The 20,011-nt window shown below is 32.8% G+C and overlaps 1 protein-coding gene across 21 annotated transcripts in view; it reads left to right on the forward strand.

Moving 5' to 3' along the window:
- LOC111055678 (carbonic anhydrase 1) overlaps positions 1-20,011 on the forward strand; it is a 43,704-nt gene that overhangs the window by 12,055 nt on the left and 11,638 nt on the right. For 4 of the 21 annotated variants that reach the window (XM_022342929.2, XM_039434839.1, XM_022342931.2 and 1 more), the window contains exons 2-10: positions 3,612-3,726; positions 4,970-5,097; positions 7,862-8,003; positions 9,285-9,353; positions 11,326-11,502; positions 12,705-12,846; positions 14,464-14,572; positions 14,962-15,195; positions 16,473-16,631. In XM_022342929.2, the coding sequence (XP_022198621.1) occupies positions 5,095-5,097; positions 7,862-8,003; positions 9,285-9,353; positions 11,326-11,502; positions 12,705-12,846; positions 14,464-14,572; positions 14,962-15,195; positions 16,473-16,631 (1,035 nt within the window). In that variant the 5' untranslated portion in view covers positions 3,612-3,726; positions 4,970-5,094. Of the gene's footprint in view, positions 1-78; positions 278-2,644; positions 2,858-2,895; positions 3,086-3,611; positions 3,727-4,969; positions 5,098-7,861; positions 8,004-9,284; positions 9,354-11,325; positions 11,503-12,704; positions 12,847-14,463; positions 14,573-14,961; positions 15,196-16,472; positions 19,401-20,011 lie in introns of those variants that run through there. The other 17 variants (XM_039434846.1, XM_039434848.1, XM_022342932.2 and 14 more) reach the window with 16 other exon arrangements.

Here is a 20,011-nt window from a genome sequence, read left to right on the forward strand (position 1 = left end):
TTTCTATTGATTGCGGCCTTTGTTCTCTGTGTGATGGCTCTTGGCGTTTTGCATGCTATTATCATAATATCTTAGCACGCATTCTATTTGTTCTTGTTCAATGGCATGCCACAGTCAACTGATAGGATTTAGGATGGCAGCAACAGAAATTATTGATAATCAGATCACCTGCCACCCGCTCTAGGGCAGGTTCAAGTTCAGGAGACTGGCAACTCTAAAATCAATCACAAAAATTCTGCAAACAGTCTTCTGGTTCAAATATCTCTTCTATGACTCTGTAAGTACCGTTGATGCATTCCATTATGATACCGGAAAACATGAGGCTTAAAAAGTTTCAGAATTCTTTCAAGTGTTTTCATTTACACGACGAAAGAGTTTTATCATTTTCTAATTTTTTTATTACTTCTACAATTAATTACCTAAAAGAAAATACCATCTGGCTTTATTTGGCTTACCTTAAGGGCCCCATACACTAGCGAACTTGGTTCTTGCGAGACAAGTTCCCCAGTGTATGTGGAAAATTGGCGAACCGCGAACCAAATTCGTGATGAACTTTTGGTCTTCAATCTGGATTAAAAACTTTTTTCGGTTCGTCCGCCAGGGCGATATATTCCATCTATATTATATTCAATATATTTTCTTCTCACAGCAGCTTCAAACTTTGAAACGCTCATCTCTAGACCTCGAAAGACACTGAAGTAACAAACAGTTGTTCGCTCTCCCCACTACAGTGTGTGGGCAAATCCTACACGAACTTGGTTCCCCGAACCAAGTTGGCCGATCTAAGTTCCCTAGTGTATGGGGCCCTTTACAGTAACTGTTCTACATACAACACACATGGATGATTTATTATGCACATATTGTGTATAATGGAGTTCTCATAATAATAATCGCGATAAAACGGATTCCTCTTCATAACGTATTTATTAGAATAGGTACCCTTGAATGTACTCGTGCAATGAGTTTCCAATGTCGGAGTTATTATGTCGTTTTCAAAAATATCCGATACATTGAACAAGAGATAAATCCTATGGATAGGTAATAAATTTGCAACTGCACTCGAAGACATGTAGAATTTTACACTTAAAAGTCTGCTGGTCTTCGTCTTTTACAGCATATATTACTGTTCAACAATAGCATATTCACAGAGCAATAGAAGTACAACAAGTTGTACATTTTAATTATTTGTTGTTTTTTTTTTTTTTGAAAGTATGGTTTATTCTTATAATATATAAATGTACCGGAGTGGAATTAAGAAAGGAAATAGATCCAACCGAGATAAGTAACAGTTTTTAAAACTATTTCATTATAGATTGAAAATAGTACGGTAATCAAATATATAGAATAAACCACATCCTGTTAACGATTGAAACAGTTTGAGGTAAATCTTAATTAACATTGTCGTTTATTGTTTCAAAGTTCACTTCCTATATCCTAAAAGCCGTTGAGTGAACACTTATCGAAACCAAAGTTCAAAAAGGCAGAAAAATCTCATGATTCTCGTACATTACAAAAGTTCTCGTCAGGAAAGTTCGCGAAGTGAGTTGGAGAGAGGTGTGAAGTGTGCATAATACATCTCAGATCGTTTATTAAAATTATTCTTCAAATGGTTAGTATCTCTATCTTCTTATCTTCAATACTCTTCATCTTTCAAATCAATTCATAACTCGAAATAAAAAAACGAACCAATGTTTTCTTCGTTCATCATGAATTGTGATATCGTATGTGATTGTCAGGAGAGAGAAACAAAAATATAACTAGATAGGTATTTAGGAGTGAAATGGAGAATAGGCTTACATTACAAACTGATTTTGAATCTTTATCTTACGCTCTGTTCTTCTGATTTATATGCTCAAATTTTTCTCTCCGTAATGTTTTCTCGTTTCGGTTTGCGCTGAAAGAGAGACGGGAACATGTTATTTACTATTTCATAGTACATTTGTTCCTTCTTTTTTCTATCCAATCAAATCAATGAGCATTTATGGAATGTATATTTTATAAGTTTTTATCTCTCGCACTTCTATTCTTTTGATTTGTTATTCTCTTTCGTCCTTTTTACCGTCTAATTCGAAAAATAAAGCAGGTGAAGCTACTATAAAGCTTTTGAACCTGCTTTAGTTACGGAGAATTATAGTTCCTACGTGATTCCTAACGAAAATCTGAAAAACATCCACATCTGACTAAAAAACTCTCCAATCCATTTTTCTTCAATATCCAATTTACAATTTACCACAAGAATAAGAAAAGATGGACCATTGAATAGTTCAGTAGGTGAATGGTAAAGGTTCATAGATCTATTACCAGTTTTATATTTAGATCATTCCACATCAAATCAGAAGATTAGAATAGATTTATGAGGATTAACATTTTCAGCGATGTCTGATGAATAGACAGGTCGATGATGAATCGGTAATAAGCTTTGAAATTATTCCAATTCAACAAAATTTATGAAAGTTCCGTCTAAATCTGAAAAATAATAAATCACTTTGATTCAGGGAATAATAAAAACAAAACTTTTGTGAAGCTCATGCGCGTTCTTCTGATGTTAATGTTTATCTTCGGCAATAATTGTTTCAACTATTATTGATGATAATAGTTTTCCTCTTTTCAAAAACGACCGTGTACCTACAAACATGTAACTGATAACACTATATGCACTAACACATGTATAACTCAAGCACTATATAATTCTATGCTCATGTAGAACATTATCCAATTATATGGGAGAGATTACACGATCTAGTTGTAGTTATTAATGTCTGCATAGCACGCTTGTAGTTGTGAGGCAATCCCAAGGTAAGAAACCGCGGAAGAAGTATTCTATCGGTGAGAGCAGAGATTTATCCGAATATAAGAGGTACCGGTATATATAAGGAATTTATCCGAACTGGTGGAAGAGTATTTAGCGAGTGGATGGGCATTGCTTCTAGTGCAAACATTTCTAGTGTTCGTTTTTTCTATTCAATGTACCTATATATATCAGTTATATTATACAGCTATATCTAGCACAATATCAAATAGGGTACATTCAACTCAATATCAATGATATCCGAAACATTATCACCTCCACTACCACTAATATACTGTAAGGACATTGGGTGACAAGTTCTACGTTGTCTTCAGTTTGTAGAGCATACAACATATTTTTGTTCACAGAAAATTCTGTTATTTCTCAATTAATTATTATAATCGGGCTACTTGAATGTTCAATGCAACAGAATTACTGGTACGGTGCCCTTATTATATTTATCTCAAACACGACCAGTTTCGGTGATAATGACATCATTTAGTATTTTTATACAACGATAAGAATCACTCAGCTTCATATTGATGAAATTATCAATATTTCCAACAGATCAGTTCCACAACCAAACTAGAGAAATCCCTACAATACACCAAGCTTCAATTTCACTAAAGATTTGCAGTTCGTTTTATGGAAGACTCAAAATGTGATCTGATCTGAACAGAGTTTCCCCACGAGCAATTCCAATCAATAGAATTGATTATCACCAAATTTTAGTCTATTCCACTCTATTTAAGAAAAAAACTCATTTGATCAGAGTTTTTCCATAATTTTCAATATAATCAATTATAGTAATATTTTCTTACAGGAGATCTTGCTGGAGAGGAGTTTGAATCCGTTATCAGTGAGTTGCATCTGGACATTGTGAGCTCTAAAACGTTGATAAGAAAATTCAGCTAACGGACGGTACCTCATACTTTCAAGTAAGAGTTCGATACTATTCAAGTCTTGTCCATTTATCAAGAAATCTTCAAAAAAATACGTCGAATATTCAACATTTTATATTCATAAAACTATTATTTTGGGTGATCTATTTTCCATTTATGTAGACTTCAGCGAGAGTGACAAACTCTTTAACTAAATCAACTGATTAATGAGCAAGTCTTACAACACCAATATTGTTTAGTAAGCTAGAGTTACCGTGTATTGGAATTGGTTGGTTGAAACATGATTCAGTCGATCTGCAGTGAAATCAATAAGGCAATAGTTATATGTCACGAACTTGTAAAAACTCATTGCTTGGCAGAGTACTTATAGTGTTGTGTGTATATCAAACTTTATAAGGCCTGAAAAGAGGAAGATTTGAATACAAGGAGAAACTAGAGTTTGGTTTCTATAACGGAGAAGCTGTTATGGAAATATTAAAATAGGGGGCCTGGAAATATTATTTTTAAACGACGTTTTAATTTCGATTGAAACTTAATTTGTAATCTTGACTATCATAACTCTGCTATTCTGTTAAGAATTCAAACACTAGGCTCTTCTTGTATACCATATCTTCCTCTTTATGTGACATATAGAAAGATTGCCCTATTAATTTCACTAAGCGATGAGTACTTACAAGTTTATATTGCCATGTGTGACATTGAAATGAATAGCTTTTTAAATCAGTTAATGGAGAGGGTAGATGCTGTGAATCGGGGAGTCCAACAAAAGCCTTAATATATATATATATATATATATTTATTTTGAGGCTATGTATGAATTGGGAAAAACCATTTTTAAGCCGGCTTTTCAACACAATCGATTTCTCAATACATATCAAGATGTGATTTACAAATCCGGATATGGAGAGAAGTTATTCATAAGTGCAGCTGAAATAATAAAGACTTAATAGAACATGAAACTCCCTTTTCAATAATTTCAATTCATCAGAAATAATTGTCAACCTCTGAGAAAACAGCAATATTGTCGAATAATTTTAGATCTAAGCTATTCACTTAATTGCAATGGTGCAGTAAATGAATAAAATCAAACGGTACTTTCTTGAGAAGTGAGTGTGAAATGCAATCAGAAATAACTAGTTTATTGTTTGAAACTGTGCTAGTACTAACATCTGCAGAGCTTTCACTAAGATATTTGCTGGAAATAATTATTGTAACCATGAATTTTACATCTAATCAATATAAATTTATTTCATGCTTCAATAAATCTCCGTTTTTACAGACTTGAAAGCTGACGGTCAAACGTAACTTACTCTACTACCTCAACAGATCTCTCCATATTTTCGTAACTAAACAAGACTGATAAATACTTACTTGTATTGGAATATAAGACTCCACTGCCGCAAAATGGTAAGTAATTTCATTACTATATAGCCTATATGACAAAAATTTTGATTTTTCCAGAATACCTAATATTATAGATACGAGCCGAGTTTCTCCAGATATTGTAAAATAATTTTATAATGAAGCTTCAGCTAGTAGCAGAATGGCTGTTTACAGAGCTTGACAGTTCATAATAATTTCCATTGTCACTTGCAAAGCCAATTCACAAGCTTCATAATTATTCAATTTCGTAACAATGTTATTCACTATTTCAATGAACATAACTTAATTGTTCAGTATTTTGTGTTGTACAAACCTATACCTTATAGTATCGTTTATCTTCTTATACCTTACAGGACTATATATTTTTGACGAATAATACCCAATTTTTGAATTTAGGAGGAGTTTGTGAAATACATTTTCTAATTTGAAATGACACTATCCAGTTATAATGATATAATAGACGGATTGAGTCTCTTCATTATCCAAGTTTTTCAAGATCTTTTCACTATTGATCTCAGCATTGATACGAATAACGGAAATATTTGTTCTGGGCTGGACAGTTTTGGAACAAATCTGAAAGCTGCTGATTGAATATTTAATTGTTATGGTAGAAGATGGAATTTATTTGAAGTGGAACAAAATCAAAGAATATATTTGTAGAATACACATATTTATATTATTATTGAATCTCTCCTCAATTGAGAAAATTGATTAAGCTATAATATTAAAATTGGAATTAACAATATAATCAATTTGCTCAAGCAATGTTTCGTAATTATTGCAAATTTATTGGATTACTGCAGTATCAAGTCAGACTTTTGGCATCAAAATAGTACCTACAAATTGCAAATTCAATTTGTAGTCGGCAACTAGACTCTACCGAACGTAGAGACGAAATACAGCAGTTTTACTGCATTCTACTTTGGTCAATATAATACAGTATATAGTTGGGGGGATAGTGACCCCACTACTGGCACTACACCCCCTTTTCACACCCGCTATGAATACGCTGTGAAGGGTTTCGCCAGATTCAGTTGAAAAGTAATAACCTCTCAGTGAGCATGTGCTCAAAAACTGTTCTCGAGAATTCCGATTGCTCATTTACACTCAATCACAGATTATTCTCGTGACAGTCGATGGTCGATCATTTGAAATCATTCACTTTTCACACAGCTAACGGATCAAAAGCCAGTGTTAGATGTTGAAGAGATTTTTTACCATTCTTTTGGAAATTAGTGTTCAATTCACGAAACCACGTCCACCGTGACTGGATTTTGTACAGTTTTTAATCTCCCGATAATGTTGGTGCTCTCGCATTACTTTATTTTCAACAGAAGCGGCAGTTCTTTAGTAAGTTTTTAGGCACTTCATTTACAATTGCAGTAAAAGCGTTGCTCAACTAAACTCTTAGTATAAAATATTTTGCTTTACTGGTAGCCTACATACACTTTCGATCAAATTATTGGAGAAGAGAGATATAATCTTCAGAACAAATTGTATTGAAAAACACAGAATTCACGGAAGGAAAGTCCCAGCCATATCTATAGAATAACTCAATTTTTTCAAGTTCAGACGAATTAAAAAAAAAAGATACCGGTATTGAAGTGTTCTTCTTTGAATGAATCTCTTCTCATTATTCGTTAATGGACATCCTTTCGACTTCTAATATCTAACTATAGATTTCTAATTCTATCTAAATCATTTTTATATACAATAATTGATTCATTCAATCCATAGTGATTATTATATATGCAGAGTTCATATCCTCCGCAGGACCATGTGAGTTCGACAAAAACGAGTCGCCAATAAAACGTATCTGAAGAGACAAAATAAGGTTTCTTTGGGTCTAAATACGAGGATCCCTTTCAGTCCTATGTATCTAGGGTATTTAGTTCGAAGATGTTCTCTATTCAATTTAAGTATCGGTACATTATTTCAACAAGGAATACAATAATATATTATATTCTTTATATCCAGGATCGGCTATATACATAAATAGAGTGCCCCGTAGACTTAGACAGAGAGGGTAGTGCTCGCTCAGACTGAATGCGTTTCCTTATGTTGATTTGTTAAAACAGGAAATATTGTCAAAATGGAATCCATTAAAAAGCACAAACTGTATATACAATAGAAATTGCAATATTTTATTTTAAATCTAATAGAATTCAGAAATGCTTCGTTATTCATTTCGTTTATTTATTGATAAACAAGAAACCAAATTAGTATTATAATTTTGCATTCTCGTTTAATAGTACTGTAATAATAATAAAATTTCCGCTAGTATTCCAGTATTCAAAGAATTGCAATGTCTTTCTTATCTATTTCCATCTATAATTTCAATATTGAAGATCGAATTTTTATAATAATTTCTCATTATTTGCATGTACGAGACATACTCAAGTAATTACGAGAAACTTTACATAGCTATATTCAAGCATCTAAATTAAATTCGTTCCTCTAAACTTTGTTGAATGATAATTTGCTTTATTCCAAATTTACTTCTTAGTTCAGAATGGATTTCTAGCTGTATGGCATAGTAATGTAGAGAGAAGATATCATAATACTATCGCCAACATAGCAATATATCTTTCCTCAATGATTATCATTTCGGAAATTTCGGGAGTTTTTTATTTATTTGTTAGTACAATTACAAATCCATATAGGTCTTCTATATATTTTTTCCATATAGGTCTAATTGATTCCAAATTAAATATAACTTTGTTCTTCCCAGAAGCTTTCTTTATACAACAGCATGATTTTAAATTGCACATTACATTGTACTTTCCAGGAGCTTTTCTTCCACATAAGCATGATAGTGACGATAATGGTCGTGAGCCTGACTGGAATGGGAAGAACAACCAGGCTCTTTAGGAGCCGGGGAGGTCCAATGGCTCCGTCAGAGCCTGAATTTCCGACAGAATTGGAAGGAGGTGAGCAACAGATTAGATTACAAATTACGACAAAAAATCTCGACTGAAGTTTTGCACTATTAACAAGAGGATGAAAAACAGAAATTCCCAAAAGGGGCAATGCTGTAATTACAAGACAAATAGAAAATGAACTGAATTATAATAGATAGGCCTATTAGTTATAGAAAACAAAAAGATCACATCAAATGAATCACTTGTATATCAATCCTTGTATATGACTGAAACATTCTCAAATGTGTAAATTCGGTAATAGTAGGCTACAAAGTTAGTATAGGCCTACAAGAGGCAAAGAGGAAACAAGTGGGTCACATCACACAAAGAAACATAGGATATAGGCTAAAATGTGATCAAAAATGTTTTCTGATATTTTTCAAACAGATATACGTAGGTTAATGATGTAAGTGGATGAAGGTAGTCTAATGTATATCTTAAAAATATGGTTCGGTATAGAATGATATTAGACCTATTGCTAGCTATAGTATGGAATATGTTGGAATCTTTAAGCTGTGAAGAAGCATTCCTCATGTTTTATGGTTCATTATTAGGATTCTGTTATATTTATTTGATTCATTGAACGATGAATGCTTTTTTTTAATATCCATTACGATCATAGCTCTGATGAAAATCCTACAATTGTCAATAACTAATAATATTCCAGTCCAAAGTTAGTAGACAATCTACTAACGTTGATTCCAGTCAACTTATTCAACTACTAAACTCAATTTTATGTCTTCTTTGCAATATATATTCAATATGAATATGATATTTTCAATATGTTAATCAATTTGAGTAGAGTTTTTTCATACAGCTCTATGTTAGTTTAACAGCATTTTAATGTATGATCGGACTTTTTTGCATTTTTCCATTTGAACGAGGAATATGGGATCACTTGAAGAACCCATTTGGAGTTCACCACTACATACATGAAATAGTCGATACGTTGACAGGTAAAAGAGTGTTTCAAATTATTTACGGAGGTTTCAGAATGATTTATTGAACCAGAAACTGGGTTCATATGGTTGGTTTGTCAATGAAAAATTTACGGAGAAAGTTTGCTCTCACAAATTCAACAGCACATTTTAACAAATCAATCGATGAACCTAAGATGGATTTGTGAATATATCATTCCGAAACTGAACCGAAATTTAGTACCGTACCCACCCACTACTCTTCATGATGCACCTTCTTGAACAAAACCGTCTACTAGATGACGATCTTTTAAAGTGTTTGTTCACATTTTCTGTGTTCTAAATTCTCTGTTTCATTTTCATGCGTCTTTAGAGGATCGATTTTTAGTGAACCCGCTCAATGTTGATGAGGTATTGAGCTTCGGTCCAAGAGCTCCACAAGGTATTCAAATCAATGAGTTTAGTATGCATGCAGCTCTAACGCAAGGATATTAACTGCTATTGCCAGATAAAGAAAACACAAAATTTGACACTAATCACATTTATACATGTATGGCTCGGATGGATAAAAATTAGTTTCGATGGTTACAATAATAAAAAATTAAGGTCTGAATGAAATAAGTCGAGTTTTAAGTTTCTATGTGATCAATCATTATTCCAATCGAGCTAGTGATTATGGAACTTACAGATAGGAACATAAGAGAAATTTTCTTTTTTCTGAAATATTTGGCTCGTTAATTGATTATTTTTTTAACAATTTGAAACCTTGAGGTTAAAATTGGAGAAAATCATTTCTATTTTCAAGGACACCTTTTAACACACTCAACAGACTTGAACAAAAATTGATTTTCTGCTGATTGAATCTTCATCTTCTGCGCTCTGATTGATGAGTTCATGGATACTAGCAGCGTACAAAGATTTCTATAATATTACGGCAATAATATTTAGTTCACCATGCTGGTGTACCAGTAAGATTTCAATGGTATATAATAAGTTAGTATGCTTATGCTTTTTTAAGGGCCCAGTTCAGTAACTAATAAAATAAACAAATAACAAATTTCAATGATATCCAGCTGTGTTGGAGGCTCCGATCTGTTGTCCCGCCAATATCGCTGGTGTGAACAGCTTTATAAGAACTGATGTAACACGACTCGCTGGTGTGATTCAGTAGGACCGTTTAAAAGGTCCTGCTTAGTCGAAGAAAAATTGATAAAATTTTAATAACCAGAACTATTGACATCTCAGAAAGTTAAAGTGAGCTACATGTCTGGTACTAATACTGATATATTTCAAATATAATACAAAAAAGCGACAACTAAATGACTCATCTAATTCATCAGAATAAAGAGTGTAAGGGTCAGAATAAAGCTTCTTGCAAACTTCTAATAAAGTCATTACACTTTCTCTATTTAGCATGCAAACGTAAAACTTATATTTTTTGCATGTAAAATGTAAAACTGCATGAGTTTCTTTCGCCGGTGTGGGATTTTTATATTCTAGTTCTACTAACACTTATTTTAAGATTTGATTTGCACGAATGTACATGATACTGCAAACACTCTACTCTAAACTAAACATTCTTGTAAACTTTTCCTCTGATGAAAATATCCATATATCGATATCTGTGAATCCGTTTATTACACTCAATTTTTTCACAAATTTCTATTGACTTTTCAAATTATAGGTATTCTCTGAATCTTCACAATCATATTTTTCTCTGTAACAGATACAACATTCACTTTTGATAGGTATTTACACTATGCACTTTGTTTTATAGAAGCTATTAAAAGATCTTACAAACATTTCTTTTTTAAAATGAGTGATATGTAATAGTGGAAAATTATAAGTTATTGCAATGACGAAATGTAATATTACATTGATAGGATACCTTCCTGTGCGGTATGGCCTATTTCATGTTTATCTCATTCCAGCGTACATTACGTGTCATTTGGAGGAAAACGAAAACTTTTTAAAATTTTATTGTTTTTGAAACATTCACGTATGCACTGAGCCGTACTTTGATTGTAGTAACTTCCGAATTGTGTTACACCAAATCAGGAGTTATTCTGTAGTTATAACTATCAAATTGAGTACAATTAACTAACTGGAGATAGCATTGAGAGAGCAGCGGCAAGTCTTTTCTTTTTCAAAGGAATTTCCAATTATATCCTCATCTTATTACCAATCAATTCAATCAATTCTGCATTCTTGTATCACAGTAACATCTTTTTGTGTATATCATTGAATCTATCGTATTCTACTAGTCCTACATGTATATGACATATTACCAGGTACATCATCACGTATATTAGCCCAAGCCACTGTTTCACCCAGTTTGTTCTTTAGCTCAGTGCAGGCACCTAGCTTTTAATGCATTAATAAATGGGTTATTTCTATGAATTGTGATTATGCAGGAAGCTCGCCGGGTTTTCCATGGGATCGCTCGCAACTACCCCAACCGCAGCAGTCGCCCATCGACATCTGCCGATGCAAGTGCAAGTCGATGACATATCAACCACTCAAACTCAGCTATGCCAAAACGTCCCGCAATGATGGCATTGTCGTTGAGATAAGCAACTCTGGCCACGGAGGTAATATGATAAAACCACCGTTGAATACATTATTTTATTTATGACCACTCTCAAGCGAAATATAACAATCTGGCAGCATGACGAATAGAGAACTTGACAAACTGAAAACTTGACGTAATGATATCTTGAAGAACTCAAAATTTGCCTATAACCATCCTCGGTATGCATCTTACGCATAGTAGCCTAAGTCTCAGTAAATCTTTATGCGGAATTTCAAGTCAATCAAATCAGTTCAGTAGTTCGGCCGTGATCTTGAGTCATTCGTGTATTTCCTACCCCATACATGTATAAACCAATAATTCTTTCCTTTTAACTTTATAAAATATAATTATACAGTCGATATACAGTTTTTTTAATAAAATCCATATCATAACCGATAAAAAATCAATTATCTTTATTCTTACACCACATTGATCTAGACCGTTTACAAATTAATTAAAATTTCGTTACTTGAAGTTTACTTTTATTTGATCTGAGAAGCGTTCTGGAATCTTTATACCATGAATACATATAATCAAATATATGTATAATTCGGTTAACCAAAATTGGATTAACTAAAACCCGGGTTTCCGGTTTAACGGAAACAAATCCAAAAAAAATTTCATGTATCAGTAAAAACTTGCATTTGCAATAATAATGGTGGATGTTGATGGTGCTCCAGGGGACCACAAGAGAATCTTGTGTGCTGGATAGTTTTTTCTCGTGATTTCGTGGTAATGATAAACTTTACTGTTCTATTTGTTTGTGAAATATTGCATTACTATTGTTATTTTGTGAATTAAGTGATGTATTTTAAATAGTTTTGTAAACTACTTCTTGAAGAGAATAAAATGTAAATTTCAAATTTGAATAATTGTACTTGTAAAATTCTTATTTTACTATCGTTCACTCTTGTATTATGAACACATAATACCTTATCAAATATGTATTGAACTAGAGACAACTACTATTACTACTAAAACAGTATTATGTTGTATCTAGCCGTTCTAAAAGCTTCAGCAAGAATATCGAAATAGATAACTCAGATAAAAATAGATGAAAAATCAAATCAAATTCTCATGTGAAATTTTTAATTCAACTATTGTTTACCTGTAAAATGTATCTACAACCTGAAGAATTAATGAGATTCAAATTTGAATGAAAAAGCATAAAGTTTCGAATAAATTTAATTAATACACATTATCTTATATCGATCGTTTCAGTGAATCTGAAGGTACCGAAAGCGGAGGCAAAACCTTTTCTTTCCGGAGGAATGCTGTCAAATCGCTATATTTATGACAACATTCACTGTCACTGGGGCAGAAATGATATAATGGGCAGCGAGCACTTCATCGATGCAGAATCGTGAGTCAAGTATTTTTTTGCTCTTATCGTAAATCATTCTTTTTAAAATATCATATTGAATATTGGATCATTCATTGACACTATTATCAAGATAATAGATAAATCAAATCACTCGTGTCATTAGTAAACTTGATTACTATCAGCAATAATATTGTGCACATGCTATGCTCCATTCTGTAGGGAAGCCCCTGCAACAGTTTGGTTATGCAACACTTTCATCACATTCATATCTTGTATGCTTTACTACTAAATACCATTCATTGGTTGATATAAGTATTTAATCTACCAATAAATAATACACCACAGTATCCCTACATGCATTATCAAAGACCTGGGCTTGTGTTTTTTATAACAAAAACCTTTTTTGAAAACGAGCATTAGCGAGTTCTCTTTTTTGACTTACTGAAGGCCAAAGTCGTTGTCCGTCTGTTTGTATGTTTTACAATAACTTCAGAAAGAATTAATCAATTAACTTCAAATTTTTAACACGTATTCTTCGAACCTTTTTACAGGTCAAGTTCGTTGGACAGCAAAATTGTCTCACTCCTTCGTCCTTTTTTAGGATAATCACATTGAAAGTGCATATTGTTATGATTTATCATATTAATGGTCAGCTGAAGAATTCATTGCATGCAATTACTACAGTTTTTCATTCATTCATCCATAACATCAGCTAAGGCTATCTGGTAGCTATCACACTCTGTGGTACATACTTTCAGCTGGTCAATATACAACATAATTTATAACTTTTACATCAACAAAATGATACGGGTTGAGATATCAAAGTGCGGTTTCGTCATTCAATTTTCTCTTGGAACTCTGTATCAAAATCATGTATGACCTTTGACCACCTTCTCATTAAAAAAATGAATTTAAAGATGTTGAAGCGATAAATTAATTTTTGAAGAGTGATTTTTCATTTAAAATAGGATCCCCAATGAGAATGATCCCCAATGATACCCTACTGTCAAATTATTTTTGTAAAAGAAATATACAGCTGGTTCCATAATTTTCACAAACTCGCTGTTTAAAAATTGCGGGTTTCAAAGAAACAACACTTCATGAGCGAGTTCTCCAACCCAGGGGGTCACCAGTTATGTAATTTTAATTCAGAAACATCATGGTTTCTGTCAAAATATACCAATAGAACTATTGTATTCATGTATACATAGAACTCTTGTATTTAATCATGTATCAAACGGTGGAAAGTATGTTAATTTTGACATGTTTCCTGATTAACTTAAAACTGATTTATTCACTTCTACTACCATACTGTTATATTATATACTGTATACAATTGTTAAATCATATACTGTATTCTAATTTACTATATGCCAGTTACACGCACATCGATTTTTGGACGTTTGAGTTTTTGCCGTCCTTCGCCCTACGAAATCTACCAGATTTAACGGAACTTGGCAAACGTTACACAATCATAATCTGTTTTCCAAGTTATGTAAATCTTTAGAATTTATATGAATAGTACTTTATTCTACTAATCGAATTTATAAGGACGGCTAAAATCGTAAGTCCAAAAATCGATGTGTGTATAACTATAATAGACTTACTCTATTGAGCTATGGGATTAGCCTGGATATAAATCTGTAATGTTTTCAGGTATCCGATGGAATGCCACATGGTAACTTTTAATGAAAAATACGGAACCATAAATGAGGCTCTAAAAAACAAGCAGGATGGTGTGGTTGTATTAACTTGGTTCTATAAGGTAAGAGAACTATGAAAGTTATACATATTATATCATAAATATTAATTGTTCAAAAATCTAAATTAGTTATATTAAATATTTGAAGATTTCTCTGTTGAATATTGACAATAGAAAAAAGCTACGAAGGAGACTGATAACGCTACTATAGTAAGATTCACTTAATACTGTCAGCATATCTTGGAAACAGCATCAATGGTTTCGATTTAATCGATGCTGACAGTACAAAGTGGATCTCACATTAATACAGAACTTGTTTGTTAATCTAATAAATAGATTCGATGTGTATCATCTCAAAACTCTGATTAATTCTCAACTCATTACCTTCACCGTAACTAATACTGGCAATTTACTGGTTCAAAATTAATCAGTTTTTTCTCTTCTGATTGCAGCTTGCAAATGAGGATAATAAGAGATTACAGAATTTCCTGCAGTACGTTCCCTCGGTTCGTGAAAACGGAGCCAAAATCTTTCGAGCTGATCAGAATGCATTGTTTTTTCCCTTAGAGGTACTGCCCATAAACCAAGAATACTTTGCTTATCCAGGTTCTCTAACAACGCCACCCTTTACAGAAGCAGTCACGTTCATCATTCTGCCAATTGCTGTTGGTATATCCAAAGATCAGGTAAGTTGTCAACCTTATGATAATCTCAACTCGAGTTTTTTGTGCTTCTAGGGACTAAAGTGTAATACTCTATCCTCAAGGGAACGTTTTTCCCGAGGGGAGAAATCAATAGAATTTGAAATAGATTTAATGAAAAAACATTGATTCAATTTTATTGAAAATAGTGCCGTACTTTGACCAAATTAATTTTCCTTCACCTAAATTCATTTCAATATACAATTCAACTCCACCAAGATCCTTTTCTACAAGATACTTGTGCAAACACAACCTATTTAAACAGGCATCCTATCACAATGCAATGGATCACACGTAGATGCATTCGCTCATAGAAATAGCACCTGTATTATTCAAGTTAGGAATACTTTTAGCCACCTTGAGGGAATAATAGTACTCCACGATACTATCCCAGTTCAAAGAGTCAAGTACGACTCTAGATGATAGCTGGAGTAAAAAATATATTTGGCTTTTGGTTGAATTTTTTGTTAATTCATTCAATAGAAACGCCAATTGCATGGATACATTACGACAATTTAATAAATTGACAATTTTATGCAGCAGAACAGCTTATGGAAGTTGCATACATCAATTTCTTGATGTGAGTGGAAGTTCTACGGTAGGGCTACCTCCACTACCTCCGTAAACAAAGCCATAGTGCATTCTGGTGACGCCAGCACAGGTAGGGCTCCTACACCAATAAAAATGTGTTGATTTCAGCTGATCTATATCAGCTAGTGTTTTATTGGTGTAGGAGCCCTACCTGTGCTGACGTTGCCATCAATCACCTGTCATGCACTATATGGCTTTGTTTACGGAGGTAGTGCTACCTCTCAGCAACCTCGCAAAAACCCATCATTGGTGATTCAAAACGTAACGGGAGCTTGCTTCCATGAGATTCGTCTCCTAGCAACACTCCACCCTCCCAGCAATATTGTGTGCAACAAATCATATAGAGCTACCTGTTGAATTTCGTAGTAAATGATGTTTATTGATAACTATCGGGGTTCTAATTTTTATAATATTTGTTACATTGATCTTTTTATTTGGCATATTATTTATGAATTTTGACATTATTTGTGAATCCGATGTAAAAAATAGGAGATGAGACTCGATATTCATTTATAGCGCAATATATTGATATTCAAACATCGTCACAATATGAATTACCTTTAATAATCACCCTTGATTTATTGCCCCCAGCTGATGTTCCGTACGTTAAACGATGTCAACAGCAGTTCTAAAAATAAAAGTCTCAATTAAATTGTTGTTGATTGTTGCAGCTAGCCTTGCTGCGTACATTGATGGACGACAAAAATCCTTCGAAGCCAGTGCTCTCGAATCGCAGGGAGATCCAAACACTCAATCACAGAACCGTATACTGTGTGAAGGGACGTGTCCAGGCCATCTCTCGAGAAATTCCGCCACAACAAAGCAATGATGTATAAACGTTTTTTATCAGGCTTCCAAGCAAAGCTTAGAAGGCTAGGAATCTAAGTTTTCAATCAAAGCAAAGCTTCAATGTTGTTGCTGATATGCATGCTCCATTCATATAGGCTCTAACCGACTGCTTTTAAACAATCAAAATCTGATAGAGAATAAGAAGCCAGCTTTGTTGATGAAGTAAAACTCCTAAGCCAGTCATCAATCACTGAGAGTATTGAAGTCAACTTCAAGAGAATACAGTATGTTTCACAGCAATGAAACCTACTTATAATTCTAGTCACTCATAAACTAAAATAGGTTACATAAACTGGATGTCGACGTATACAAGAAAACATAGTAGGCCTATCTGCTTCAAAAGTAGGTACCTAGTGAAAACAAATTTCTATACAGTTTGTAACTTCAAAAGGTTACAGAGAAACAAGTAGTTAACATATTAACGTACAGTACCAATCTTATGATAGAACTTTGATAAGCACGAAGTCGACAGATTACTGATCTTATGACGAAACTATGATAAACAAGAATATGACTGCTGCTATGATAGAGCTATGCTTTCATCACATTACTGTACTTATATCTATTACCGCGGTAATAGTGCGCGTAGGTACTGATGAGTAGTAGCTTATACAAAATTATCACTGGAATAAGATTAACCTAAACAAAACTGGATAATTATTCTTTCTAGCCTACAACTCTCAGCAATCATAGATGGTATTGAGCTCGTGTTATAACTAGTTGACTATATGATTTTAATTCATCAACAGTCAAACCTGAGTATATTTCAACTACCACCTCAGATCAAACATTTTATCTGCAATGATACCAATAAAGTAGCTTTAATCACCAATCAGTTATTCGCTTTAGATAGCTCAGATAACTGCTTTACTGCTAGCTTTATAGTATAAACAACACAAAAAGGAATGATGAATCCAGATTTGACAAATATAAGTACCGACAAACGAATATTTTTTTGAAAGACATTTTTAACTTTGACTTTCTGTTGATTGTAGAAAACACAAAAGTCCTATAGAGCATAAGTGCATTATACTTGAAAGTGGATGGAATGAGTAGGTCTAGTTTAGTGTTTTTTTCATCACAGAAAAAGAAGAGAATTGAAATCTTGTCAAGGTTTTCTGAAAAGTACGACTGACTCTACACAAATATTTACCCATTTTTTACCTACACCTATTATCTACTTATTGTTACCGTATTTTGTTACAGAGATACAATCAAATACACAGATACTGTTAGTGGAATCATACAGGAATATTACAAAATTCACCTCACACAGATCACACAACACAAAAACAATAAACATAAAATCTTTTAAAATCTACACAAGCTCATCATTGATCCAATTCAACTGTTACAAAGAGATTATAAAAATCACTTCATACCATCTACTATATTTTTTTCATCATACACCTACACTTCACTTATACAAAAAACATTCGCAACATACAATTAGAGAGCATAGAATTTGATTCTTACATTCTATACTCTCTGCTCACATTCAATTATTTATTTTCATTTCATATATGAATAGATATTCTCAGCCAATTTCTTGATTTTCGAACAAGCACAGTTAACTAACAACAACCTTTCTCAAGTACCGGTATCACACTATAGAAATATGTTGAATTTATTTGACTCATCAAGACCAACAACCAAACTGGAGCATAGGTAATCTTATTACATATCTGAATTTCTCAAAAATAATTGTTTTATCCTACGGCACAACGCCGTATAAGGCAGAAGATTGACTTAGTTTCAAAAATACTATCATAGGCTAACTACTATCCATACAAATCCAAATAAAGTTGAAAGTAGAAGAGAAAGTAGGCCTACTGAGGGGAAATAAATATTCATCACTTTATCATATTTTTATTGAATGATTCTCCATAATTTGAAGTTCAGATTACAGTAAAATAATTAATAAACAAATTACTCTAAAGAACAGATTTATTCATGCAGGCCTATCAGATGAAACCTGTACAACATGCTTTCAATCGAGCTTCTGACTATTTTTATAACAGTGAGGAAATCAATAGAGGAAGAGATATATTTTCCTATATCTATACTTCCAGAAAAAACTACCGAATTTGATAGATAGCAAAAATGTTTCAATATAAAGTGATGTTTGGTATAATTCATATTCATCAAAACCTCTCTTATCGTTATTGATTTTTTGTAAAGTACCAAAGACAGCGAAGTTATGCAAAAATTCTTGAAATCATAAGAAACGTAAAAAACTCGTAATTCCATCACCCATGACTCTCCATGACTAGAAAACATCGATTTTCGTGATTTCAAAGAATTGTATGAATATCACTATAGATAGGTACCTACCTTATTCTCCACATTAGATGACTATAGAAAAATCTTATTTGAATCATGAATATACTGTAAACAAAACTATTTTAACTAGTGGAATGTTTTAATAGAAATATGGAAATGCATGCATTCAGAACTTCAACAATAACACGATATTAGCATGAATTAATGAAGCTGCATCATTAGCTTTCCAACCGTCCAGAAGTACGGTAGCCTAATATTATATTAGTAACTCGCATTTTTTGAAACTGCTCTAAAATGTGATGTTAAAAATAAATTTGCTTTGTGAATGTAGGTAATTATTTATCACTTCATCAAAATCATACTTCAAGGCATGACAGACATGTTCAGCATGCTTTGTGTATCATCCATCGTCTCATACTTTGTATATATGCATTTCTGTGAATGATATTAAAAAATATATAGAATAATCTGCTTTAATTTGTATCCAACCTCTACTCCATATAGCTTCGATAATTGAATGTACAATAATTATCTTGACTAATGCTCGCTACGCTTCTAAAACCAATCAAGCTATCTAGTTTTCTATCTGAATTGTGAATAGTTATTTTTTTTTATTTCTGTTATCTTTATCACAAAAGACTTTTCCACTACTTCCGAAGGATACAAAAGATGGATTGCTCTTTAGAACGGTCCTTGTTAAATATTATTGTAGATGTAGAGGGTACCTATACCGAAATAAAAGGGAGATCTAAAATAGGGTAGACCTATTTTTCAACCCTAGAAAACATTTATATAATATACGTGACTGGAATACACAAAAACCCAGAAGACTTTTGTAAATTTTTGGTTTGAAGCTTCATGATTGTTAGCCCTATACCGAATAATATTGGAAATTAATCCAGAGAGCCTGATTTGAAATTGAAAGTTCTACGGTACGGTGGCTTACTTTTGTACACTGGAGCTGGAATATAGTTTTTTATAATATTATTCTGTTAATATAATAAGTACTGTGCATCATAGAAAATGTTATGTTCTTTCAATATTCTGTTTCAATGCGATACGTCTTCTCTTCAAAGTT

Source organism: Nilaparvata lugens, chromosome 8 (assembly GCF_014356525.2).
Source record: "Nilaparvata lugens isolate BPH chromosome 8, ASM1435652v1, whole genome shotgun sequence".
In the NCBI taxonomy this organism is placed as follows: domain Eukaryota; kingdom Metazoa; phylum Arthropoda; class Insecta; order Hemiptera; family Delphacidae; genus Nilaparvata; species Nilaparvata lugens.